Source organism: Rhea americana, unplaced genomic scaffold (assembly GCF_003343005.1).
Source record: "Rhea americana isolate MKP2758 unplaced genomic scaffold, rheAme1 scaffold_2, whole genome shotgun sequence".
In the NCBI taxonomy this organism is placed as follows: domain Eukaryota; kingdom Metazoa; phylum Chordata; class Aves; order Rheiformes; family Rheidae; genus Rhea; species Rhea americana.
In genome coordinates, this window is record NW_028186149.1 from 10,131,285 (window position 1) to 10,159,165 (window position 27,881).

The 27,881-nt window shown below is 39.3% G+C and overlaps 1 protein-coding gene across 3 annotated transcripts in view; it reads left to right on the forward strand.

The window, feature by feature from the left end:
- The window catches only part of ADAMTSL3 (ADAMTS like 3), a 191,514-nt gene that overhangs the window by 156,079 nt on the left and 7,554 nt on the right, over positions 1-27,881 (forward strand). For all 3 annotated transcript variants that reach the window (XM_085303476.1, XM_085303475.1, XM_085303477.1), the window contains 10 exons: positions 286-478; positions 1,128-1,307; positions 2,191-2,344; positions 6,435-7,515; positions 9,618-9,745; positions 10,048-10,176; positions 21,735-21,917; positions 24,030-24,149; positions 24,925-25,137; positions 27,577-27,760. In XM_085303476.1, the coding sequence (XP_085159602.1) occupies positions 286-478; positions 1,128-1,307; positions 2,191-2,344; positions 6,435-7,515; positions 9,618-9,745; positions 10,048-10,176; positions 21,735-21,917; positions 24,030-24,149; positions 24,925-25,137; positions 27,577-27,760 (2,565 nt within the window). The remainder of the gene's footprint in view (positions 1-285; positions 479-1,127; positions 1,308-2,190; positions 2,345-6,434; positions 7,516-9,617; positions 9,746-10,047; positions 10,177-21,734; positions 21,918-24,029; positions 24,150-24,924; positions 25,138-27,576; positions 27,761-27,881) is intronic.

The window sequence follows — 27,881 nt, forward strand, 5'->3', positions numbered from 1 at the left end:
TTTTTTTTTTTTTTTTTTAATGAGGAGCATTATGAAAATAAATTCTGGAGTCAAATTTACTTGGAATGATTCTTTATTGCTTTATTATAAATAACTTAGTCATCTCTTTGTTACTTATAGGTTTAAAATTCTAGTTTATAATTTTGTTTTTCAGCAAAAACAAGCAATGTTTTAGCTATCTATCAATAAATATACCTTCTGTTATTTTTCGCTAGGTTCTGCCTGGGTAGGATTGCCTGTAGTGTGTTGCTAAAATGTGGGCTTTTGGTTGTGTTCTTGGAACAGGTGGCAAAGTGGCCTGTGGAGACGGTGCTCAGCTACGTGCGGCGTTGGGATACAGACCAGAGATGTGTTCTGCCAGCAGCCAGGAGGATCTACAGTTGCTCCTGAAGACTGCAAAGACAAAAAGCCTCACTCGTTACAAGCTTGTAACCAGATTGATTGCCCCCCCGTTTGGCATGTTGAGGAATGGCAACAGGTATTGACTGGGTTATAGGCAGTGTTCCTCTGATGAGGTACTTAAAATTCTCTAGTTGGAATAGCATTGAAGAGAGATCCGAAATGTTAGCATTTGAGTGTTTCAACTGATTTCATTAGAGCAAATTAATCCAGAATTAAAAATAGTACTTTTCACCAGTATGCCAACAAGCACCCTCAAGGTGAGATGCTAAATCCTATTTAAGGTTTCAGAAGGCTGGATCTCAGTTACTGCAGACATCACCTCTCTTTCTATACTCTGAAAGTATCATAACCTACTTTTGGAGATATTGCTTCTTCTTTTGTTTTGTTTTGTCTCAAAGATATTCAGAAACTCTCCCTAGGTATATTAACTGATGTTCAGCATAGTTGGATCTATGTGCAAGATGCACRTTTTTCTTTAAGATTTCTCCTAATTAATTGCACCTGGGTAGTATGACTTTACTTTAGCAGTTAGGTTCTCCTCACCTGTAATATATTAGCTAAATGTTTTTAGCAGAAGAATTTTTTGTGTCCTACTTGCTTTTTAATTGAGACTACATGTCATTTTTCAATAATTATGGGGAGCCTTATGTTTACAGATAACAGTGTGATGGAGGAGCACAGGTATCCATGCAAGTATAAATGCTATGTTCTTTTCTTCTCCTTAGTGTTCACGTACCTGTGGAAGAGGGATTCAGAGCCGCAAAGTGTACTGCAAGCAGCTGTTGACAGATGGAAGTTTTCTAAAACACCCTGATGAGATCTGCCAGGAACCTAAATTGCCAGATAGTAAACCATGTGCAAAAGTTGATTGTCCTCCTCAACTAGTTGTAGGAGAATGGTCCAAGGTGAGCAGCCTGCAACAAGGGTGAACCAAAACCTTCAAATGCAACATAAACGCCAAAGATTTATCCTTGGGTGAACAACAGATGATAGAATTAGCAAGTTCATAGAGTACCCGAAGATTTCACAAAGCATGTAGCTGGACTAAACTGTGTATATTCATCCAGTCCAGTTAATGAATTGGAAAGGGGTGATTTGGAAAGTTGGCTGTCCAAGAAAGCAAATCTTTTCAGGAGCCCTGTACCTTTATTCCACATAGATTCCAAATAGAGCTACCTGCTCACAGCCATACGAATCACATCTCCCTTCTTCAGCTGTGTTTAAGTTGCTGAAGGAAAGGCTGTAATGCTGTTTGAAATTTTCCATTATGAATGCTTTCTGCCAGACATGTTTGGCTATTAATTATTTTGTAGAAGGATTTTTGAAAAGCAAATCTTTGCATTATATTGCAGTACTTCCTCTTCCTTTCCCATTTAATTGAAGCTTGCCACCACTCCCATCCAAAATGATTTAGAACAAGCTACTTACAATTAAAGGTCTGTGCAATATGAACTAGGAGAGCGAGTTGAGAGACGTGACACAGACTGTTTAGAACGTGCTGAATTACTTTTCTTAGAAGACTACATCTCACTCCTCTGTTCTGCCCACAGTGGGACTCACAGAAATACTGTCGTGTTATTTTAATTGTTCCTGAGCTGTTTGCTGGAAAAGAATTAGCTGTCTTATATTCAGATTGCCTGGAAAAGTGCAGAGTTTAATGTCTGGATAACAAGGATTCATATGCAATAGAGCTCATTAGTGCATGCGTGCACTCCCCCCCCAAATTTAAAATTAGCACATGTGGAGTGGGATAGCAGGTTTAGTTTGACTGCATCCTTCTTTTCACAGTGCTCAGTAAGCTGCGGTGTTGGAATCCAGCGAAGGAAACTTGCCTGCCAAAAGCTAACAGCAAAGGGCCAATATGTCGCATTAAATGGATCAATGTGTAGCGGTCTGTCTCCTTCACTGCTTGTAAGGTCTTGTCAGATGAATGCCTGCAATAGTAAGTGTGTTACTTTTTGTAGTTTCCTACTGATTTGGGTTGAACTATGTATTAAGAAAAGTTGGTATACAGGCTGTTTATTCAACTCACCTCCCTACACTTTCACAACTTTGCTAAGCTGGGATGAATTGAATGTTGTAATTACTAGATTAGCAATAACAAGATTTTTTTTCCAGTTAGTTGAAAATATATTTTATGGTCTAAAAAAGTAGCCTTTGAATACTTCAGTGATGCCTTCACCTTCATACTTCATATTTACATTTGGTCTGATTTTGCCTTTTCCTTTACACTATCCCAAGTGCAAAAATCGCCTCAATTGAGTATACAGTTACAAAGGACATTAGGAAAGATAAGAATACAGCTCTGGCTTGTCTTTTCACTTTACATTTGTATTGCACTGGACATTTTGCTTAGCATGGTGGAATTCAAAACCTGAAACTCTGTGCCAGTGATAACTTATGGTATAATTTCTATCTTTCCTTATACAAATGAGGATCCCAGTCTCATGAGCTTTGCAGGAAGTGATGACAGTATGGGAACACAATCTTTAAAAAAATCCAGTCTTATTATTCCCTACATAAGGATCTGTTAAGAAAAGACTATCTATAGGAGATCTATAGTTATGTTATTGATAGCAGTTGCACTAATTGCACATGCGAAACACCCAGGGAAATATGGTGCACCATTTTAAGTGCAGGTTCTGAACCTACRTTCTCCTGCCTTTAGAAAGGAGAGGGTTAGTTTGGAGGTTGAGGGGAGAGGGAAAAGAAAGTTAGAAGAGGAGAGTATCAGTTTGTAGGTTTGGGCGGAGAGGGGGGACAACAGCCTTTGTGAGTGGCCTGTTTCTGATCACACAGAGGGACACATTTTGACCTAATTCATAATACTATAAAGAAATAGTTACTTTATACATTTTCAAGCTTTGCTTAAAAAGTTATTCACAAAACAAAATAAGAAATAGAGTAATTACTGATTCATACATAATATGAAACTTCTTTTCCTGGACTGTGTTTCAGATTAACATGCCAAAATCCTGAGGTTCAAAACTCCACTTAAATAAAGCCCTGTGGACTTTCAGGAATGTCCTTGGCATAAGGTTTAATAAAATATTTTGAGCTGCATATCTATCTGAATTTAATTAATTGTGGATAGTTGAATGGCAGTGTAGCTGCTTTGCAAATAGCTTAGTATAGACTGATATTAAAGTTATGTTGCCAGCTGCCACCCCAGCACCAAGGAAGCAGGGCGCTGGATGGCCAGGAGCGCTCCCGTACCCAGCAGGCACAGRCCAAGCATAGGGAAGCTGATCGCTGTTCTCCCCTCCTTCACCACGGCCGCGGGAACCAGGGGAGCTCCTGCAGCCCAGCTGTGCCCGGCAATTCCCCGCGTACGTGCCAGCCGGGCGGGGGAAGGCGTGAGGCACGTCCATACCCGCAGCTACAGTTTGGTTTTGGCAGGACCGGGCTCCTCAAGCACGCGGCACCTGGTGCATGTTTTGCTCGGGGACGCTGCAAGTGGCTTTCCTCCCGGTGTCCTTTGGGAGCAGCGTTTCGGAGCGCGGCTCTGCAAGGCTCTGCTTCCACGGCCCAGCTGGGCTGCTTTATTTTTACCATCTCGTGACGTGCTGAGGCTTTTTAGACTCAATCTTCTACCCTGGGGCTGGTAATTGTAGCTATTTTCTACTTAATATTAGCCGTGTTAAGTCAGAAACGGTCCCAGCTCTGTGGGCTCGGAGAAATAGCACCAGCGTGGCCCTGCGGTCGCCAGACCCGCTGCGTGGCCGAAGCTGTGCAGCCCCGTTAGAGGCCGGAGCTGTGGACGGATTTGTACCGGGTGATAATGAGGTCCAACGGCTCCAGCACGACCTCGGCATGAAGCGAGATTTACCTTGCAGAAAAAACCCTCCCACGCAGCCCGTTACCTCAACAGCTGCAAGACTGGATGATACTAAGGATCTAGAAAAATCGTACTTCTGTGGCCTTATTTATATGACTGTATATATTTATATGGCCTGCCATCCGCAACTCTGAACTTTGGTTCACTCCTAACCTTGCCCACCAGTCACCAGTAAAAATATACACACACTCYTTAGTGCTGAACTGCTAATGAGAGCTAGTGGTCTGTCTTTAAAAAAAGAAAAAAATGAAATGGATGAGACTTGTTAACATATTTAGAAGTATGCRCTGGGTTTAGTTCCATGTTGGAATAACTAGTGTAAACAGAGCACAGCCTGAAGTATTTTAATTTGTGTGTTTAAAGTTACACTTACTGTGTCTGTAAGATGGATTTGGAAATTGAAGATTTAATACTGGAACGTTTCCCTAAAAATAAATATTTGGGGCCCAATAACYTATTAAAAACAGGGCGCTACTTTAATAATTTTAGTAAACTCAGTGCCTAAAGCAATTTATTTGTTGTACCATATAAAATGGTTGAGGGAACTGTGTATCTGGATAACGAATACTGATTTAAAAGCTGTGTAATTATGAAACCATGATATCCCCACCGGTCTGAACTCATACCCAAAACATTGAAAATAACCATTTTGTTTTATAAGCGTAAGAATGCACTCTGGGGTGTAGTTCGTATAGTGTACACACTTATTGAATGCTTGAAGCATTTAGCTTTTCACCTATTTCTTCACAGCGTATTTGAAGCGTATGTACGCCAGGAGCAGGCAGTTTTTCCAGCGTCGTTTTGTGTGCCACCGGTGCGGCTGTCCCTTGGCGCGCGTGCTGCCGGGTGGAGGGGCCGCGAGGACTCGCGAGTCGGGCACGGGCAGGAGTGTTTCTGTTTACGTGCCCGCGCTGTGCCCCGCTGAGCCTGGGTTTCGTGTCCGCTGCGTCGCGGAGGGCCGGGCCGGGCCGCCCAGCGCCGCGGGGCCGGTCCCCGGCGCCAGGCCCAGCTCGTCCCGGCTGGCCGCTTGCACCTTGCGGGCAGGGAGCCGCGGGCGGGCGGGCGGCCCCGGCTCCGCTCCTCCTCCAGCGCTGTATTTCTCACCTGCTGAGCGTTTTCACAGGTCGCGGCCGCCGATCGCAGCGGGGAGGGTAGCTGGCAGCCGGGAGCCGCGGCAGCGGTATCCGCAGTCCTGCGGCCGTTCGCGCGTTGTCTCCGGTGCCGCTGTGGCCGCCGCTGCTGGGAAAGCCTGCCGGCGCTGGTGGCCGTTCGCACAGCTCCCTAGAAACCTTGTGGCATCCGGGTGCCTTCGGCACAACGCAGGAGGAGCCTCGTGATGTCCGGTGTCTCCGTACCCGGTCCGCAAGACGCTTTACTCAGTGTTGTCTGCCTTTGCCGATTCAGCCGACTACTYCATCCAGCCTCTCAAAGCTTTGGCTTCTTTCCCTCTCTCCTCCCTTCCCTCTCTACTTTTTTGGCACAACGCTGTGAGCAACTCATCTTTCAACCCAAAGAAATTGCCCTCAGTCATTGATGGTAGGATGCCTTTGCTCGTTGCATCTACCGTGTCTTCACTGGCTATTTCTTTCGCCCCCTGTGTTGCTATCGGTTTGGCTGCAATCTGCCAGACCACCAGCAAGGGCAGCCAACAATTTAAATAAGAGTCAAGGGGAGCCTTACATTTCAGAGAGATTTTGTTTTATTTAGGTCATTCTGCACTCAACAGTGCTCAAATGTGGGGAAAGTGATAATGTGTTCAAGTCTTTTGATTCAATTTTCAATCGTTTCACTTACGCCTAGACTTTCTGAGGCAGCAATAGGAAATATAAGCATAATCTGATTTTATATATACATACTATATACATGAATATATTGTACAATACATGTTTATATACATTGATGTAGGTGTGCACCATTTATGTCTTTCATATAGGTATATGTTGTCTGTAGCTTTTAATTGTTAGGAAATTTAGGAATTGTTAGGAGAAAGAGTAGTCTTGGCTGGTGCAGGGGAATGTTATGGTTTCATGTTCATATTTTTGCATTTTTGTGACTTGGATAAAAGCTCAGCATGTTGCAATTTGACTTGAACAAAGTTGGAAAAGACTCTGTCAAGCATTCTGTGAAAAGCAGATTTTGTTAGTGTGAGTGCCAATGATTAGATACTTTTCAACACTTGATTTTTTTTTTTCAGAGATTAAAGCCAAGCTTCCAGAAAAGTATTCTGCTCATGGACCTCAGATTGTCAGCATTCGCCGAGTCTACATTCAAACGAGGCAAGAGAAGCGCATTAATTTTACGATTGGAAGCCGAGCCTACTTACTTCCAAAAACATCTGTTGTAATTAAGTGCCCTGTACGGAGGTTCCAGAAATCACTTATCCGGTGGGAGAAGGATGGGCAACACTTACAAAACTCTAAAAGACTCGGCATCACAAAGTCAGGTTCACTGAAAATACATAGTCTTGAAGCTACTGACATTGGGGTATACCGGTGTATTGCAGGCTCTGTACACGAAACATTTGTTCTCAAACTTATTGGTGCCGATAACAGATTAATAGAGCCACCAAACCTTAGAAAATATGCCAGTGAGAGCGGTAATGCAGACCACAATGAGGCTAACAGCTTTGGAGCCAAGTGGCATAAAATGAGCAAAATGTGGCAAATGTGGAGTAAGAAGAACGAGCTCTATCTGGGTGACAGGCAAGTAAATGACCAACCGTTTCTGAGAAATCTTGAAACCTTTGGGAGCAATTCAGCAGAAGAATTCAGCTCTCGTGAATTCAAGAACAGACGGCTGGAAGCAGCGGTTCTTCAAGGCGCCTACAGCATGGACACGGTGCAGTTTGAAGAGCTGATAAGGAACATGAGTCAACTCATTGAAACTGGAGAAGTCACTGATGACCTGGCGTCCCAGCTCATTTATCAATTAGTTGCTGAATTAGCCAGGCCTCCACAGCCAACCACCGAAAAATGGCAGGGGGCCCGGGATGAGAAATTTGCCACAAAACTCACAGGCAAATTTCCAAATGAATCAGAACGTTTCAGCACAAAACCTGTCAATAAGTTAATGTTTGACCAGAAGGTTCCGGTTATTATGAGGCAAAAGCAAATTCCTGGAGTTTCCTTTAACAGAACAGTAACAGTACGAATTGGAAATACAGTTTTTCTGACCAAGAGTACCCGTACTGTCAATCTACTGTGTGAAACAGCTGGTACTAGTGAAGGGAAATATACTTGGACAAAAGATGGTGAGACATTAAAATCCTCTGACAAGTAAGTAAATATGTTTTCCTTTATTTTTAAATGACTTATTATGTCACCAACAACTGTTAAAATCCACCCTGCTGTGCAATATTAGAACACATACAGTTGCAAGAATGACGTATGTGTGAACACTGCCTTCCATCTTTTTATTTAAATAATTTTATTTTTGTTTCAAATGTCTGCCACGTTGTTTTGCTCTACCAATGTCCAAGTATACAGCCATTTCCACATTATTACATGGAAAGAGTGATCTTTGCATTAAGTGAAATGCTCTGGATAGCCTAAGTGTGTATTTTGTGGTCCACCTTGCTCATATCAGGTAATTAATGTAATTTAATTTGATATGAATTTGTTTATTACCTGATATGAGCAAGTTATATTGCCTATTGGATTTGTTTTGTTTCATATACCACATATAGTGAGATCATTAAAAACTTCTACTATGCTAGAGATAAAAATCAATCTTACTTACTCCTCTTTTTATAGAAAGAAAATGCCATTGGTAACTTCACCATCCTTAAAAAAGAGAATAATTTCTAAGTATACCTGTAGCTGCACAACTTCAATTTAAAAAGCAAAAATGAATTTTTATGGCTTTTTAATACTTCTTGACTTCCAGACATTTCTGTTGAAGTAGGTGAAATACTAAAATAGCAAAGGACCTATGTTACTACCTCAGCTATACCTGAAGAAAAGTAGAGCAAGACTGTGTGATATTCAGATATTTGCTCAAAACTAAGCAAAGAGACTGACTTTTACTTCAGTGCTGATAACGTAGAGGCTCACCTGATAAGATTAACATTAACTTTGTGTGTGAGCCTCTTGGGATTATAGCTCRCTCTTGAGTAATGAAAAAAATGATTCTAAAATGATAAAGGCATTTTTGGATATTTCTCAACATACTTAACTGATTAACCCCACTGCCAAGAAAAATATACTTCTGCAGAGCTATCAATTAAAGCAAAGACAGCAAAACTAAGCCACTTTTGAAAGTGAAAATATTTTTAGAAACATGTAGCTCCTACTAGTTGTGTTTATTTTGTGAACTACATGTAATTTCCCATTGATTTCTTGCAACTGATATTTTCATTTTTGGGGAGGGGATGATATTTTGTTTATTTTTGAGTATCTTTTTGATTCCTAGTACTTACTTTCATAAATTGCCTTCATTTTAGCCCAGATTGGCATTCTTGCACTTCAAGGCTATTTTGGCAAATAGTTTTCCTTTTCCTACATTTTTTGCAGTAACACTTCTTATGCACACACACGCATATATATATTTATATATATTTTTATATATATACCTGCTCAAAAGCCAGTGACACGAATAATATTACATCTGAAAAAATGCGAGGAGATGAGCATTTTGTGTATCTGTTAAGTTTGTGAAAGAAGGCTGTGTGTTCTTCATGCATGAGAGGGCTTGTTTTGTTGGGGATCACGTATTTTTAATATGTTTTTGTATATCTCTTTCTTCTGTATATGTACTCAGTGTGGGAGAATGCCAGATCCACAGGTTTTTTTGGACATAACTAGTCTATGCCTGAGAAAAGTAACAAAGGGGAAAAGCACGACACATCCAGGGTGCTGTTTTCAGCCTCTTCCCCAGCCGGCGATGCTCTCTCTTGTCCTGCCACTGAGATGGCAGGCAAGTTAGGCAAGGTTTAATAGTAACAACAAAAAATCTCGAACTACACTAATTGGAAGTCAGATTAGCTCTTACATTTGCAAATTCTCTAATCCTGCTGAAAATCAATCTTGCTCTGGAGAAACGAATCTTTTGCCAACACCTTTAATTGTGATAGTCTGATTTCTTCACACTGTTGTTCCTGGGGGATTCTGGTTTATAGTAGCAAACTAACTGTACTCCGAAGTGCTGCAAATAGGACACAGTTTTGGGGGAAAAGGACTTTTCTGAAAGATCCTTCTGTATGTGAATCCTTATTGCTTCCCCCTCRCCACCAAAGAGCAGACAGATGGTTATTCCATGCACTGGTCTAGAATAGTAAACACCTAAAAAGCAGTTTTGCTGCTATACCTGTAAACCCTTGTAAGAAGACCCATTACAGCTGGGCTTCTCTCAGGACAGTAACCCTTGTCTTTTCTTGAAGGGTTATCCTAGACACCATTGGAAAAGTGCAGATTCAGAATCCTACTCAGAGGGAACTTGGTACCTATGGATGCCTGTTTGCTAACGACTTTGGTTTTGATATGGAAACATCTTTGCTGTTACGGGCAGGTAAGACTGTGGCATGTGTGGGATCAGGCATGTATTTTTTCATTCAAGCACCCAACCCCACTGCAATGTGAAATGATTGCAATCCATGCAATTCTGCCCAAGTTAAGAGGTAGCAGAGAGACCTTGTTGTTGCTCTAAAACCAAGCAGGTGTGAACAGAGTCTGTTTAACCCACCTGCATTTTCTGGCTGCTTCTTTGCAGACTGAATTCTGTTTCAAACATAACGAACTTAAACACATGGTCTGTATTTAAAAGCCAAAAAAAGCTTTTAAAACTGATTATTCCTTTCTTTTAATTTAAAGAGGTTCCTGTCATTTTCTCCTCCTTGTTAAACGTTACAAATCGGGAAGCCAGCAATCTTTCTGTAGTTGTCGGAGGTATGATCATGGCAAGAGTTGGAGCAAATATTGTGGTTGAATGTCCAGTAAAAGGTAAGCAAGAACTCTACTGACATTCCTTGTAATTTTGGAATATGAAGTTTACCGTATGCCTTGAAAAAAGTAGCCAGCAAAAGCAGTGAATCATTAATCATTAGTCATTTTTATTAGGCATGTCACCTCACCAGCCCTATTTTTCTTCTGTCTGTCACTTTAATTTATACACACGTGTATGTGTTCAAACAGGCTGTCCTTTAAAAGTACTTTTCTTTCCAGAGGCTCCGCTGTGGAGCGTAAAGCCCACCAAAGCGAATGATTATCTTGCTGCAATAGCAAGCACAGCCAGCTGACTTGCTCATCAGAGAACTTTCCTTATCCCTATTTGAGATGCACATATGTCTAGACTATTGTTAAAACTGAAAATGAAATCTCCAGCCACAACTTAATAGAACTTTAAACCTGACAGTGAAGTAAACTTACCTTTTAGAGCCATCAGTCTGCAGCTGCAGTAAGGAAACAAAGAGAAGTGCCGAGCCGCGAGAGTCTGTAGATATTGTCTAGCTCAACATCTGTGGAGCAGCTCTTAGGTTGATCAGAAGCTACATGTCTTAAGCAGTTCAACATTTCCTTTTATTTTCTAGTTTTTTGTATGGATAAGGTAGGTATTTTACTTTTAATCCCATCATTACTGTTTTTTAAGTTTAAATCATAATATTTAATTCGCAGTGGTAATATTCTGCCAAATATTTAATGAAGTGAAGGTCAGCCTTTTATGCCTTATTGAAGCAGTTGCGTGAAAGAGCTAGAAACAGTGAACACTGCAACTGGAATTGTCCAAGAAGTCTGTGTACCATTTACATTTGTATTGCTGGGGGGATATTTTAGAAAGAGGGTGWTGATATTAACCCAAAATAGTGATAGAAATGTACACATGCAAATAGCTCTGCATACAATAGTGGCGCCAGGCTGACATACATTAGGACATGTGGCTCTGCTATTCGCTGTTGTACCAAGGCTAATTCTTTGATGAAGTAATATTTTCCAATGATAGTTTGGCAACTCTATGTACAACTGACCTACATCGCAGATTTAGCAGAGAGTTAACGTCATACTGTTAATATTAATATTGTTAGGATGGGTGAGCAGTTAGCAATTTTAAATATAAATTAGTATTTTCACATGGGACTGTAGACTTCCAAGTGCTTTAGAACTGTGTATGTTAGTGAGCCARATTTCAGTTATGCTTAGACAGCAGTGTTGACTTAGAAAATGATTTATCTAATTGCTTTACTTCCTGTCATTGCCAAGGAAGCAAGTATTACTGTTTGTGAATAAAACAGAGCTTGTATGTTTTAAAATTTCACTTAGTCTAGAAGCATAAAAACTTATGAAATGATGTAAGCACACTTTTTCTATTTTCCTTCCTTCATCAAGAATAATATGCAACTGAYTTTAGTTCCAGAAGATTGAGCTTAATAGTACTTTATGCTAATATGTTTATCTAATAGGGTGGGATGCAAATGTTTGTCAGAGTTTGCTGTGTAGTAAAATGAGAGCTTTGCTGTGAATACTGGTAAACATGTTGTGACATTGTTGGACGTGCAAGAGCTTGATTTCTGAAAAAGTGAGTCAGAAAAAGTATTAGTGTTTTGATGTACTCTAAAAGTTCTCTTCCTGTGAGCAGGGCCCTGAGTCTGCTAGAGTCCTGGTTTTGCTCATTTTTTCTCTTCGTTACGTATGTTGATTTACAGTAATAGTCTCCTATTTTTCTGGAGTAATAGCCCACTGTAAATCYTTACAATGAATATTTTGATTAAAAATACCATTAGACAGCCACGTAMTGTGACTCTGTAGACCAGCTGAGGACCTCTTATGTCTGTAGGTGATGTTGGGACCACCTCTTAAGTGATGKTAAGACTGTAACTTCAAAGTGGCTGTAGGAGAGATTCCTTCTCTTAGTGGCAGGGAGGTCTGGACCAGATCTAGAGCACCTTTTCTTCACTGCCCTGTCCTCTGGATATGCAGAAAGGAGGGTGTGTTTTCTCTTCAGATAACAGCTTCTCTCCCTATTGTAAGCAAAGTATTGCTCTATAAGGCTATGCTSTTCGTCGTGTTTTGATACATATATATTCAGGATCCATTGGCAAAGACCTTACTCATGCAAATTTTCCAGTGATGTCAAGCAGACRTATCTGAGCTGTTGGACTCTTGCTAGCCAACCAAACAATCGTGCGTAAGAACAACCTCCCAATGAACGTGGTTTCTATGTGCGTGAAGAATCTTAGTGCCACGCCACTAGCAGAATTCTTAAATTACTTTTGAACTTCTTGGCTGCAATGATTTCTGAGTTTTTTTTCTGTAGGTTGAATAACCTATAATCCTTATTTATAGCTGTTCAAATCATGGTTTTCTTTATGAATAAATCTACCTCTGGAGTTCTGCATTTTGTGTCTAACACTGCAGGCTCTATTCAAGATTTTTCTTTCTGAAATGTATATGGAAATCGTGTATATATGCAAAAATGGTAAGTCATGGTTCATTTAGGAGCACATCATGAGTGGAAGAGCTGGGAGCAGCCCACCCAACAAAACTGGCAAAGACTATTGTGAGAGGTGGAGAGGAGGTGATGTTGTAGGGAAAGATTTACTTTTCAGCCTCCTCTAATGGCCAGCTAATGGCTGTACAATGCAGCCCTTAGTTATTCATAGCCAAGAAGAGACCCAAATGTATTGCACTTAAGGGGCTCTGGGTTCGTTAGGCCACTTTATGTCCTTTACGTTAAAACCATCAAACAAGAAAGTTTAATATTACATGCAAAGTTAGCCAGCTGAGCAAAGTTTTTTTTCTTGTTTTGTTGTTGCTAATTTGGTTCCTTTTGTCCTTTTGAAAGACTCTCTCACACATCCTAAAACTCACAGTTAGATAGCAATATTTAGATACGCTATAGAGCAGTGTATCCTAATAAATAACAGAACATCAAGGCAAGAGTTAAGAAAATKATTTCAACTAAATTGCTGAAACCTATTTCATATATCTCTCTTTTCTTTTTAATTTATAATAAAAATATATTTCCACTAATTATAATAAATTAACTTTTATAGGTCCCACACGAGTGTATGATAGAAAATATTCATAACGTTCTCGACAGATTCATATTCCATTCTTACAGCCAACAGCATTTCAATCAACACACATGGTATAAATATCAATACTGATTGCTCCAAATTGCTCTTGGATAACATTTATTGTATTTGCAGAAAAGATCTTCTTGTGATTATTACTAAAATAAACTAAAACTGTCAGACTCCATTTATTGTGAAACCTTGAGAGTTCTTAGTTGAAGTAGGAAAAAAGAAAAAAAAATACGTATAAAATGTGCATTGTATGCCGCCTGCTGGTGAGAGACTGGAAAAGAAATACACTGATTTGAGATAATATTATATACACATTATATTTCATCTCTGAAATATATTGAATTAAAGACTTTTAAGAGTAAAAACTTCATCCAAATTCTGCATAMTAATGAACATACTTTGGCTCTCTAAGAATAACATCGATAAAAATTTGGTGGGAGGTATACAAGGCCTGTTGAATCGCGGTCATCTTTCTGCATACATTTCACAAAGATAGACCTGCTCCTTGCTGTCAGTATTGGAACTTGAAGCACGTCTGGATAAATCAGCAGTTTGATTTTTCCATCTGCTCCTTCATTTACCCACACTGATCCAAATGCAACTTTGATGCTGTCCTTTGTCTTCTATGTTTAACCCCTCAGAAGTCATCTCAGTGAAGAAAAATAGCAATTAAATACATAGGATTCTGGATCTTAATTTCTTTTAGATTTTCTAATGTGCCACTAAAAATAATTAATGAGATATATAGGGGTAAGTACAGCTTTGTTTCACGAGGAAGGGATGATGTACGCTTACACTCTTTATAATGGCAAAAATCTTTTGTTCTTAAGCCTCTCCTTGCTATAAGAGCATCTCCATTGGTGTTTTAGTTTGGATCAGGTGAAACCTTTGAAGTAAATCTTACCCCATTTAATTGCGCTTTAGTTTGTATCTTGCAACAGTCTCAGAGCCTGAAAACTGAATCCCTTTCGCGTGAAACTAAACTGAACAGTGCACCTGGGAGTGCACCTAGTACTCTCCAAATGCGAATGGGCAGCGAGTCCCAGGGGCCAGGTTAGAGCCAAGCAGTGCAGAGCGACCCTCACCCAAACACGTCACGYGTGTGTTGGGTCCTTCGTAGCTGCTCTCTCTCTTCCCGACCCCATCCCTGATGCCCTCCCAGCTTGCTAATGTACATGTAGCCTGGACCGCCTGTGGGGAAAAAAACCCACGAATTGTAACTGCTCACACCGCTGCTTTTCTGGTTTGTGTTCTTCCCCTTCTCTCCAAGCTTTCTTTACTGACRAAGAGGTCAGACTCCTATTTCAGGAGGCGTTAATGTGGATTTTGTTAGGGAAAGGCAAAATTTCAGAAATCCATTAGTCTGGTTGGGAACGCTCAGCAGGTATGGGGGTGTTCCCTTCATCTCTGCTTGGGTTTTCAAAAAGCTGTCAGAGAGTCCCTAGGCAAAGCTGAAGAAAACTCTCACAGTGTAAAAGAAGAGGTGACTTTGTTAGTTAGTACCTGATTAAATAATAGGCAGTAAATGGAAGGAAGAAGTTGTCGGATTTTTCAGCAGAGGAAAATTACCAGTAAGGTGCCTCAAGACTGTTCCAGGATTTGAGATTTTCAATATATTTATAAAAGTTCTGAAACAAAATTTGAACAGTTACTTAATGAAAACTGTGAAAAGTCAAGAATAATAAATGCTAATAAATCTTAAGTTAGATGCAAAGAGCTGCAGCAGTATCACACAAATAGCATTTAATTGTTAAACTGAGGTAAAGCATTTAATTGTTAAATTGAGGTAAACAGTATTCAGAGTTGATAAGTGCAGCCTAAACGTACAGGTAGAAAAAGTAACTTTAAATATAGACATGTGCACATAGTGATGGACTGGACTTGGAAGAACTGTCACTCAAAGGAAGGTTTGTGGAGCTGTGGTGGTTAGTGCTCCGGGGACCTTGGCTTCCTCCTGCGTGGTGGCTGTAAAGGGAAATCAGGGCTACTGACAGATGAACTGAGAAGAAAAAGTATAATTTGGCTATTGTATAACCCCCGGGGCATCTTGTTTGCAGTTCTGATCACCCCTTCTCAAAAGGATGTAGCAGTGCTAGAAAAGGTAGAAGAGAAACATAAGAAAAAAAAACAAGCATGATGGTCCAATTGCCATCTCTGGTTTAGGCAGTCACTGAGGAATGGTCAGTTCCTAAATGCCGTGATTTTAATGCTCTTTCCTTACACATCCCCAGCTGCCCATTACTGGACACACAATGCTGCATTAGATGGACTTCAGGTCTGATTAAGAATGGCAATTCCTGTATAGTTCTTTTAATTTCTGATAAAATTACATTTTCCAAGTCCTGGATTATATATCTGCTTCAAGTCCTTGATTATGTGTCTTCTCAAGACCATGAATGTCCAGGTCCTTGGTGATATAGCCGTGGCTATTCAGTTTGAATGAAAGTGTGATTTCTAACCGGCTGGGCAGAGCTGTCTCCGATAATACTGGTGAGTTGTGGGATTGCCCTGAGGTTCACCAGCCATACCCACGTTGGAGATAGAGAGTTTAGTCTAGCAGTTATGTCTGAGGTCTTACTTGATTCAGCCCTCCTATATAGATATCTAAACAGAGTTGCCTAATCTTAAATGCCATTTTATTGAAAAATCTTAGCCCTAAACTCCTGCGGTTCTTTGAGCTGACAGAGAGCTAAAGAGGACCTGGCAGAGCTGTAGCAAAGGTGGGATGAGTAGGGCCCCTTTGAGGTCGTCGCCAGACACCAGTAAATATACCTAAAATCTGCCAGCTGCTGTGCCTGCTTAGCAAGGGGGGCTGTCGCCTGGCTGGGAGGAAGAGGCAGAGGGAATAGCTTTGAGAGACTGGGGGACAAGGAGGCAGGATCAGGGGGCGGGTTGGAGGATCTCACCGAGTGCCAAAACGTCTCCCGCTGGCTCTCAGTTCAGGTCTATTATTCCCTGTGAAGCTGGCAAGATTTGTGCAGGTAATTTCACTACAGCATAGTCTAGGCTCTTTAAAGTTCACTGGGAGTTGATTTGCTCAAGCATAATAATTCACATAAATATAAAGGAATTTTGTGATTTCTGCTGGAGAAAATAGGAAAATATATCAGTTGAAGAAATTGTATGGTAAGTTATGCTAATTCTATGGTAGCTGTTAGAGAGCGTAGGAAAAGTAACGTTCAGAGGATGTTCATTGTATACACTACTGACCCAGAATCATTTCCTCTGAAAAATGACATGCAAAGCTGGCCTCTAAAGTTAGGTAAACTTTGCTAAAACTGTAGCAAAATGTGAGTTTTGCCAGCACAGTTCTGCCTTGCTCTTGAATGGGAAATACAGGATACTTTATGAGATTCTACAAAGCTGGGGGGAAAATTTCTGAAGACATTTCCAATGTTTTAGAGCAACTAGCTAGTAGGCCAAGATTTTTATAGTGTGTAATATTTCATAGGGCTTTCAAGGTTGGAGGAAATTTGTTTTTGAACACTGAATATTTTAAGGGCACCCTACAGTGCAGATTCTTTTTTTTTTTCCTTTTCTTTTCTTTTTTTTWAAAAAGTTTTTTTAAGCATGTGTTTCACAGTCCCATCCGGAGCTGGATTTTCTTTCCATAACATTTTCTGTCCCAGGGCCATTCATGGTGGAAAATGACTTTTTTCATGGAACATTGAGTATTTTAGAGCTGCTCCAGTGCTAGTGGAAAATAACCTGTGTTTGAGGTCAGAAAAATAGATTAAACTAATTTTAAAAGTTTTATAGCTACTTAGGTCTGTGGTAGAACTTTTTAACATCACAGGATTTGGATCCATTGCAAGATCAAAATTCTGATTTTTTAAGGGTTTTTTTAAGGCTAATAAGGCCCCAGTTCAGTATCACGTCTTTGTTCATGAAGCACAATTATAGTAATGTCTAATTTTACGCGTGTATTTAATCACATTGTCTAATAGAGATGGATTTAATCATGTGCTTAAGTGCTTTCCTGACTTGAAGCCATAGGATATGACTGTTTCATTCTGCTACTTGCTGAAGTCAGTGACGAATCTCCTGTTTGAATCCCTGGGATCTAAATTGCATTGAGGGTTTCTGAACCTCTGGCAGTTTGTGTGAATAGATACCTTTGGGCTCATCCTCAGCTGCATCTGAGTGGAGGTGGGGTATGAGGCAAAGACAGATGGCTGTGAGCCATTTCTTACCTCTTCTCTTTTTGTCCTGGCTGGGGATCAAACCAGGAACTTTTCTGCTTGAAAGTAATATATTCTTGGATGTAGATAGGGAATAACTTCCTTCCAGGATTGCACACTGGAAATATACTTTTTTTTTTCCCCTGAAGAGAAGGTCTAGGAACTGATTCGAAAATTATTTGGTGTCTTCTGACCCATGTGGATAGAAGCCATTTTGCAGAAGAAGCTTTTGTAGATGTGTTAAATTTGGACAGTAAGATGAAAGGAAAGATGCATTTTAAAACTGTCCCAGAAAGGACAGCAACAGTAATAGAAATGTGTTTGAGTGAGAAGAACAGGGGCAGAAAAATATAGCAGTGAGAGGGAAGTGTTTTTAAAATTCAATGTAATTAGCTGTTAAACATTTCTTTTAGAAATCCAGAACACATATTTCTTATCTAACTGGTCTTCTCTACACAATCCTGTAATTGAAGAGGGAGTGAATGTTACTTTTGTCCATGTAAATTCCCAGGGTAAATCAGTCTTTGTGCAAAGGAGAGTTAAGCATTTGCAGTAAAATTCAGCCCTATGCAGAGGGTGAAGTACCCATCAAGTCCTGCTTATGCCTCTAAGCCTAAGTATAATAGTATAAGGAAACACTTATCGCATGGTTTGGCCTCTTCTAACTTAGCTTAATTTTTCTTCAGAAAAGAAACCCTAATATTTATAAAACTTTTACGACTTGATTGACATGAATAATAAAAGATAAAGCAAGTTTTAGACCTTAGCTGTTTTGCCTAGGAAAAACAGCTTTTTTGCATTTTAATGGCATGCTTTGACGTATCCTGCAGTTTTTTGTGTAGCTAAATCAGTGCTATTCACAGTAGTACTGAGAGTCTTGTCAGGAGAGGAATGTGAGAGTTGTGTACCTTGCCCTCTTTCTCACAAGAGCTGATGGATGATATTTAACTCAGTGCACAGCCCTGCATGCCAGCAGGGAAGCAAATCTTATCTCAGGAGTAGTAAAAGTGGGGCCTAATTTCTAAAGGGAAAGTATTGAAAAGCTGCTGATGGAAGCTTATGCTACAGAAACATATAAATAATGGTAATTGCATGTTGGGGTTATGATGTGAGCTATGTTATGAGAAGGGGTTTTAAGCAAAGCACTGGTAAGCACAGAGACTGTTAAAAAGGTAAATGCACACCTAAAAATAGTTTTGCTTGAGTATCTTCCAACAGTAAGAGTTTCTCCTGATAGGAATTCCAAAAATGACAGTATGCCCAAGAACTCAGTGTCTTTTGTGAGAGTTATGGCAGAAAAGGAGTTTTGACTGGCCCCATAAACATGCAGATAAGCTGAAGCTGTCCCAGAGCACTTGCAGCATACCTACTGCTTCACCCAAGCATGCAAAGGAGCTGGGCTATAAGGGATGACTACATTCTTCTCCTGTCTGTTTTATTTCTTTAATCCATTTATTGGGTGTGTATCAGTGGATGTGACAGTAGAAGACAATAAAAACTTGTTTCTGGCCCAATACTGTGCTGCGCCTCTCTGGATGCACAACTCAAGCCTTTGTATCTCCTTTGTGCTCTTCAATTTGGAGTTCCCTTGAAAGACCGGCTTAGAGGCCCCCTATTTCTAGCACGCAGCTATGTCTTGTATATGTATAGATTTAACTAATAATTTTTAAATAGATTTTCTTTTTACTTTTTCTGCAACTGACAGCACCCTTAAGATAATTTAGGTGGATTCATTGTGCATTTCCRTTGGACTGGCTACTGCACTGCCAGGCACAGCTCTGTCCGCATTTCTGCTCCTTAGACCTGTTTGTTTATTCATTTTATTCACTTGAGAAATGGCCTGATYTACTTTCTAGTGTGTGTGGTACTGCTTGATTTCCCTCCACTCGCACCCCAAAGAGAATTGTGTGGAGGTCCTTGAGGCAGAAGGAGGAATTACTTGTTAGTAATTTAATTTGACTTAAGGATGTGTGTGACAGATACTCTAGTTTTGAACTTAAAATGAGAGTCAAAGCTGTTCTGCAGATTTCTTCTGCAAACTGAGCTCCAGTCCAGGTTTTAAAAAGGTTGTACTTGTCTCTGAATGACACACGAGAAGAGTAGAGACACAGCAGTTTTTCAGGGATAAACTCTCGGATGCAGACCAAGTTTGGAAGGAAGAAATATTTTACTTAAGTTAAATCCCAGGAATGAGATACATTTCTGAATGCTTTGCTGAGAGCAGAGTGAGGACTCTGTATCAAGGGAGGAGGTTGAGCTGAAGTTTGACAGAGGCCCAGGTCAAGAGCTTAAATTTGAACCTTTCCAAACATTTTAATGTTTTTGTGATTTGAGGAAACTGAGTTTTGAATCTTTTGACCTCAGTCCCATCCCACTTTGCTGCTTCTGGCCTATTTTTGGCTCTAATTGGCCTGCAGGATTTTGGTGCCACTGAGGGTAGTCTGGCTGCAAACCTAAGCCTTAGATTAAAACTGCTCASCATCCTCACAACACCTCCTCAACTCATCTGTACAGTAAGTATATATCCCTGAAAGGCCATGGAAAATACACTGTAAAGGAAAAACGTGTCTGAGAATGACATACTGCAGCCAGAAAGCTGGGATATAATGAAAAAAAAGACCCTTAAAACAAGACCTCTTCCTAATTCCAAAAGGAATTTTCAAAGTGTTATAAAGCTTCTTCTGGAAACTTGAAGGACAGCCTAGTTTTTGGACCCTCATGCACTCTGCAGATCTGCACTTTGTTTTGTGCAGTTTTATTCAGTAAAACGTAACCTTGTAAGCATGAAAGCACTGGACAGTTGCTAGATTGTCCAGGACAGAATCTGTGATCATGCAGGAGAGTTTCTCTCCACTGTCTTTCTAGACAAAATGGCATGGGGAGCTTTTTCTTTCAGTGAAATAATAGAATCCAAAAAATATATCTGGTTCTTATTACAGTAAAGGAAAAAAAACTTGAGGTGTGCATTGAAAGTGCTAAGCCAGTGATTGAAATGTTAAAGTTGTTCCTAAAGGCTATTCCACATCATGAAGACATCATCTGTAAAGTAATACCCTATGATGATCTGTAAGGAAAGGAGACCGAATTAGCATTCAATATGGCTGAAATTTCCATGTGTCCCATGTTCAGGTGAGGTCCTGTCATGGATCCCCTTCTGATAGTCTTCAGTGACCTGATGTATTTAGACAAGAAAAAAGAATTCAGGCGCAAGACATTTTAATTACTCTGAGTTGTCCTGTGCTGATTTGTTTACCTCTGTGGCTTGTCATTGTGCCAGATACGTCAGAACTACTGGGTGATTTATTTAGGATTTTGGAGCTTTGGAAGAGSACTTCTGCTGCGGCAGCTCAACTAGCATGCAAGCACTAAGTGTCCAACTTGCCAATCTGCCAACTTCCAAAATATCCTCTTAAAGGCAAATATTTGAGGGGGAATGGGGGGGGGGGAAGCAGCAGTCAAAGCCATCCCACAGAGGTAATACCATGCTCTTTCAAAAATAATCTAATTAAAACTAAAAATCCAAAGTCATTAATAGATTAAAATTTAGAATTAYGAGTTATCTGCAAATACTGAATTTCTCGGAGTTCCAACTTACAGTAGGAAAGATGATGGCTTTCTATAACACAAAAAGGGAGTGTTAAACAACTAATCCCCTACTTTAGTTGTTAATAGCTCTTTCTGTTCCTTCACAGAGTGTTGCTACAATTTGTCTTAATGGCATCTGCTATCTGGAGAAGTCTTCACGGTTCCTTTGGGGGCAGAAATTGGCCCCATATATTTTTTAAATTCAGTGATAAATACATCCTTKTTCTTCAAGAGAAACATTGCACCTCAATTTCTTTTTCTGCTTTGTTTTAGTTAGAATAATCACAGAATGTAATATTTATTCACTCCATATATTCTGGGCTGCAGGTTCACTGAAAAGATGCTGTGCAGATCTCCACGGGAGTTGGTCTAGCCTGGGGCTGAGTCTCACTTTTTTCGGTACAGAGACGCATGATTGCGTTGCATTGCTTTTGAATAACTGGCAGCAGTTTTTAAAGCTGTTCTATGAGCTTGCCCTRCAGTGCTTAACCTTTGATCTCTGCAGGATGCTGAACTGTTAATAGAGCTAACAACTGAGAAGTTTTGTTGTGAGTGGAAAAAGTACTCATTTAGCTGCAGTGTTGTTATTTTAATTTACAGTATTGGTGAAAGGACAAAGAAACTTACAGTTCTTAGATATGGTAGCAGTTGGCAATATAAAACCTACGGTTTATCTCATTCAGTAAGTATTTTAATTATTTGCATTTTAAAGGTGTTCCTCAACCAAATGTAACATGGTTTAAGAAGAAAGATGTGCTGCAAATCAATTCTTCCTTGCTTTTGAATGGGTCTTTATTTCTGAGGAATGTTTCGTATGAAGATGCAGGAGCGTATACTTGCACAGCAACTAATGCTCTTGGAAAAGCAGAGGCCACATCTGTTCTCCACCTAACTGGTAGGTGCCACTTTGATTATGAAGTTTTACCAATGAACTACTTGAGGAGATATTTTACACTTTATAATAAACTTGGAATTTTTTATTGCATCTCACTCCTTGGGATTTGTTCTCTATTTCATGTTTCCTGTAGTAATGCATCTAGATATTGAAGGTTTGATTTGTGACTTCTTCAAATGGTGTTCTGTCTTCCTGCTTCTAGGCAATAAACATCAGCCCTTAAATAATGAGACACATTAGAAAACTAGTCCACTGTCATATTACGTTGTGCCCTGTGTTTTGTCTAGGGAAACAGGGCAGGCTTGAGTTATTCAGAAAAATCTACAGGGAAATGCAATGAAATAAAAACAAAAAAATTTTTTTTTTAATTATAGAGGCTGGTAAAACATAGAAACATGGAAGACAAAAAAGTCTGAATATCTACTGCTAACTCTAAAACAAGAAAACTTAAACAAAAACTCTTGTTTAACGACTCTCTCATAAGTAGATTAATAATGTAATACTGTATAATACAATCATGCCTTGCAAATAKCTCCAATGAATGGATCATTCAGCTCTACAGATCACCATTTTGATGTACAGAGTACAACGCAGTTATATGCAGCAAATTCTGCTACAAAGCTTTCTTCTTAAGCACACGTGTGGGGTAGGTTGTAGAAGTTTGGATCTATTGGCCGAGAAAGACGTACTGAAGACATAATCATGCTGTCCTCTGTGCAAGGATGAGTATCAAATGAAGCAGCCTTCTTAGTTTCAGTTTCCCTGGACTAGGTCAAAACTTCAGATGTTCCAGAGAGGAACTAGTGTGACTGGAAGATTGCTCACAGGAGTCTGAACTTCGTTTCTAGTCCTAATCACATGACACCAAAAATAAATCTAGATTTTAAAAATTAAATCAAGATTTAAAAAATAAATCTAGATTTTTTTTTTTAAAAAAATCTAGATTAAAAAAATAAACCTAGATTTTTTAAAAATCTAAATTTTTAAATAAATAAATCTAGATTTATTTTTAAAATAACATATTTAAATAATCTAGAGTGGCCAATAGAGGGCCAAATTCTGTAATTTTTTGACTGTGCAGAAGTTCAGTGAAACGAGAGGACCTCCAGTGTCTTCCAGTGGGAGGACTTCAAGAGGAATTGCAGATTAAACTGCCTCAGTGCTGCGCRAAGCAATGTCATGTCACACCACTGGACTTTGACCTACCCTGGGCAGCTGAAAACATGTGCGGCCTTTCTAATAAGCATGCTTATGGACCGATGAGACAACTAGCCTTTCTCCTGTGGGCATCAGTGCAGGACTAGCCTTAGCGTGGACCTGGGGAAATTTTTTTGTCATACCATTTTCACAACCAGTCGAGAGGCTTTGTGCAGCAGACATTGTACATTAAGGAAAAATGTAAACTAATCCAAAGGAACCTACTTAAACAACCCATGGAAGTTAGAATATAACAAAAGACTTAAACTACAGAAGGAAGATGAATCATGGATATTACGCACATTCATTAAAATACAAATGCTGACAAAGTGTCACAAACTGTGTGTTACTGGCAGATTACCCACGTTTTTGGCTGTTATTCTGGCATATAATAAAAAAAGGAGGAGTTGCTACTATGCACTGCGTATTTTGAAGAGATGTTCTCTTTTATATTATGGCATTTTGTCGTATTCGCATCTAATGGAATAGACGAATTGGCCTGATTCCATTGAGAGAGATCTTTTTGTTTTTTTTCATTTCTGTATGTGAGTGACTGATAATGAAATAAACAACKTCATCATGAGAAACAGTAAACAGATCCGAGATCTTGTAAATCTCATTTTTAAGCTAAGTGTTAAAGGCTTACTTTGTTAAAAATAAAAAAAAGAAATAGTCAATATCTTTGATAAATTCAAAAGTTTTAAGTTTTGTATTATTATAATTTATTCTTCCGTTTTCACATCTGAAGTACATTTGTTAGATGAACAGTTTAATTGCATAAATGAGGATCGTAAAGAATTCCAAAACACTAGTATCCTTCTGATTGRCAGCTAATGTTCAATATTTTGCTATTAATTATCTTTAGCACCTTGGTTTAATTCTTGGTAAGAAGAGATCTTATACATTGTTTTCCAGAGCAAACATTTACAGGGAATAACACCCTATCATCAAAGGGAAGCAGAAGAAAGCGTGTCCTAATGGCATCTGCAATTGGTACAAATGTCAGTGTGGTACCTGGAGATCCATTGAGAATAGGTGTGTTGTCTTTTCTGCTTTGGTGGTTGAGCTGTATGTGTTGTTAATGTCATTAAAATGGAAAGGGCCCCACAGGGAGGGCAAGTGTGATTTCTAAGAGTTCAATTTTGGTGACCGTCTGGATGTCCTAGCGTATCTTGGCTTTTTGCTAGCAGAAGGAGCTACAGAGTTAGAGGTGATACATGACTATTTTTTGATCCAGCTTTACAAAAAAATGTTCTAAATGTTGACCATGCAGGCATCATCTAGATGACTCACCACAAGACTGAAGTGAAATTTCTTTGAGCTCCATTTGAAAATGGTGGGAGAGGATCCAGCTCTAGAACTACTTTTTATTTTTCTGTCTAAAGGAATACCTCTGTTTCCATCCCTTTTTGTGCTTGTGGAGTTATGTGCAGTAATTTCATTTAGTGTTTATGACTCCTTTCTAAAACGGACAAAAACTTTCCCCTCACAATCCTATTTGCCTATTATAGTCTGGTGTGAAATCTTCACTCCTTTTAAATAATTTTATTTCCGTCCCTTGGTTCATATAGAAATTATGTTTGTAAAAACCAACTAAAAGGGAAAATTTAAAGAACTGTGGTAAGTATAACTGCCTTACACAGTTGATAACCCTCAAGACTCGGTCAGGATCAGTTTGGGCTGTAACGCTTTATCATTTAGGCTGGAAAGGCCCTTATATAACATCACAGATTTATACATACCCATTCGCAAACATTTCAATGTAGCTTCTGTGTTTAGAAAAGCCTGCTAAAATGCTGTTGATTTTTAGGTTGTCCAGTGCTTCCCAACCACAGAAACACAGTTCACTGGCTTTTCAGAGATTTCCCAGTTGAGGAAGTTGAGACCTTGGAATACCGAACCCTGGTTGGGGGTCGTATCCTGGAGGTGAACACCAGCTCCGGTCAATTCACTGGACAGTACAGATGTTGGACTTCAGCTAGTGCAAAACCAATGTCAGTTTGGGTAAATGTCAAGAAGGAAGGTTTGTTGAAAATTATATGACAAATTCTTAAATTTTTAAATATTTTCTTTCGTTGTGTAAAGGCTTTCCTGAACCCTGGCCTGTATTTTTGTACATGGAAAGTAATAGACAACTGTGTATTTCGCTTCAGATATCTGAGTAGTCCAATTTAAGTCCATGGACAATGTCCATACTCAGAGTTGCATATGGGCATTAATATCTGCAGTAGCAGGACCTAATACAGTACTGTATATCTCATTTCTTATTTGTGTAGCTGAGAAATTGAGACAGTATTGCTTGATGCAGTGCCTTGCTGCTTGAGCAGTTGTTTAATCAGGCCAGTTTTCTAAACTTTAGCAAATCATACTATCATACATCATGTTATCATGATAACTCACCAAACTGAGGATATATATGGAAATATATGAATTACAATCAAAATAATTTTAACGCTGTTTTCTCATTTAAATGACATTTAATGATATGGAAGCCATCTTATTGTAGTCACTCTTAAACGTGTCTGTACTAGGAAACAGTACCTATTCATTATCAAAGTTAGTTTCAAGCTTTCCAGGACATTTTGTAAGATCCTCCTTCTCAAAWGTGATGCACCTGCACAAAACTCCATTTCCATTAGTGGGTTATAAAGTGTGGAACTGTGAATAAACAATATTGTAGGTGAATTTGAGAAGAATCTTACATATGCACCAGCAAGACAATGGGCTGCATTTGCAAATGCTCTGTGTAGTTTGTAAATATTTAAGGTGCTATAGAACTTAATTACATTATAATTGCTGGCCTTTTCAGGAGTGTCTTAGAGAGTTAGGAACTTAAGTGCTACAGAGAGTCTASCAGCAAAACACTGAACTCTATCTGAGATAAAAAAAAAATTACTAATCAGTCAATACCTAGGGAATGCAAATGAGATTTATCCATTGAAGTTGTTAATGATTTAGCTGTTATCCTACCAATGTCATTTGGCTTGCTGTTTATGTACAAAAGACTCAAAGAAACTATAAGATTAGGTTTTGCAATCCCCTAACTGTCTAAGTGTATATAAGTATATTTATGTATTCTCAATGGCTGCCATTGGTTTATTTGTGTGAGTGAGGACTTGTTCTATTTCCGAGGGTTGTGGAGTTAGTGTTGCAGTTGCAAAGTAATCAAAATGTTGACTTTTGCTGATAAATCTGAAATCTAAAGTAAATTAAAATATAAACTGAATCAGAAAATATTCTGATAGATCCTCCCTCTCTCTCTCTCTCTCCACACACATGCGCACACACACATACATATCATGAACACTAGAAATTCTGAGCAAGCCTAGCCATGTACTGAACTGTCCACCGGAAGCCTTCAGCTGGGCTGGTAGTACTTTTGGGGGATTCCATTTTCCAGTCATGAGCTTTAGCTCTGATTGTTGCTTCTGTAAATGTTTCATCACTGAAATACCCATGTGTAGTAAGACTGCAAAATCTCTTCTGGTGGTTTCTGCACAGGAGGCGTATTAGGGGCACTTCTGAGCAGTGTCATCCTAGTTAAACAAACAATACAGTCTCTCCATCATAGTTGCACTCAGTAAATTTAACTATTTCTACTTTGAAAAAAGCCCTCTTGTATTATTTTAAAAAACCCAGAAGTAATAAGGAAACATTGAAAAACAATAAGTTAAAGAATTCATTATGTGCTGGAAGAGCGAGCCTGTGGACACAGCTGGTAGCTATCAATTATTCTTGGTTATTACAGAAAAATCTGACTCCTTCTGTGATCATATAAAAATCTGTCAACATTGCATAGTACTTCATCTTTTACCAAGTGTCAAAAAAAAAGTGTGTGGGGGGAGGGAGAAGTGTGGAATTGTGACTAAATATAAAGGTAGTAATTGTTGGAGGTGATTGGTCTTTAATATAAAATGCTCTTTAAAATAAATTCCTTTTCATCTTGCCAGATGCCTCAGTGGCAAGTTATTTATGTATTAAGAACCTTTTCTATAGTTTAGCACAGGATTCTCTTAAATCATGAAATTATGTGAAGTGTCTGGAGTAAGATGAGTTTTCTTCAGAATAAACTTACTGTAGAACAGCAGGAAACCTACAGACACTGATTTACAGTTTCCTCTTTTTAATGCTCATTGTATAAAAATATTATGAAAGTTTTAAAAGAAGTTCATCAGTTCCAACTGTGAGCCAAGTTCTGCCCTTCATGTGCACATATGCTGATCCCATTTGCCTTCTAGAGAATTTCATGCTCATATGTAAGAGCTGAAGTTGAGGGAAGCTGAGTAGGACTAAATTCTACTCTGGCTTCCACAATGCTGAGCTATTTGCTTTTCTACATTGAATGTGGTGCCTATCTAGCTTACAGGCTGTGTGGCCAGAACAATCAAAATGTGACCAGTTACAGTGTGTAATGCCTCTTTYGCTCACTAGCTTTCAATTGCATTTCTTCTCCTATGACTAGATTATAAATGGGAATATGCGGAGTGGAGTACTTGCTCAGCTAGCTGTGGGAATTCGGGAACCCGCTCCAGAAGACTGCAGTGCATGAATTCAGAGAAGCGGAAAGTAAATGAATCATTATGCAAAGAACAGCAAAAACCAGTGATTATTTATCAGTCATGCAGCACATGTGACTGCCCTGCCAGGTAAACTCCTTTCTACTCAGTTTCTGTGTATTAATATTTTTCTATAAAATGAACTCATAAACCTCTGAAAGTGTTTGTTTCTGGGTGTTACWCTCTGGGTCTGAAATTTGGGTTTTATTTT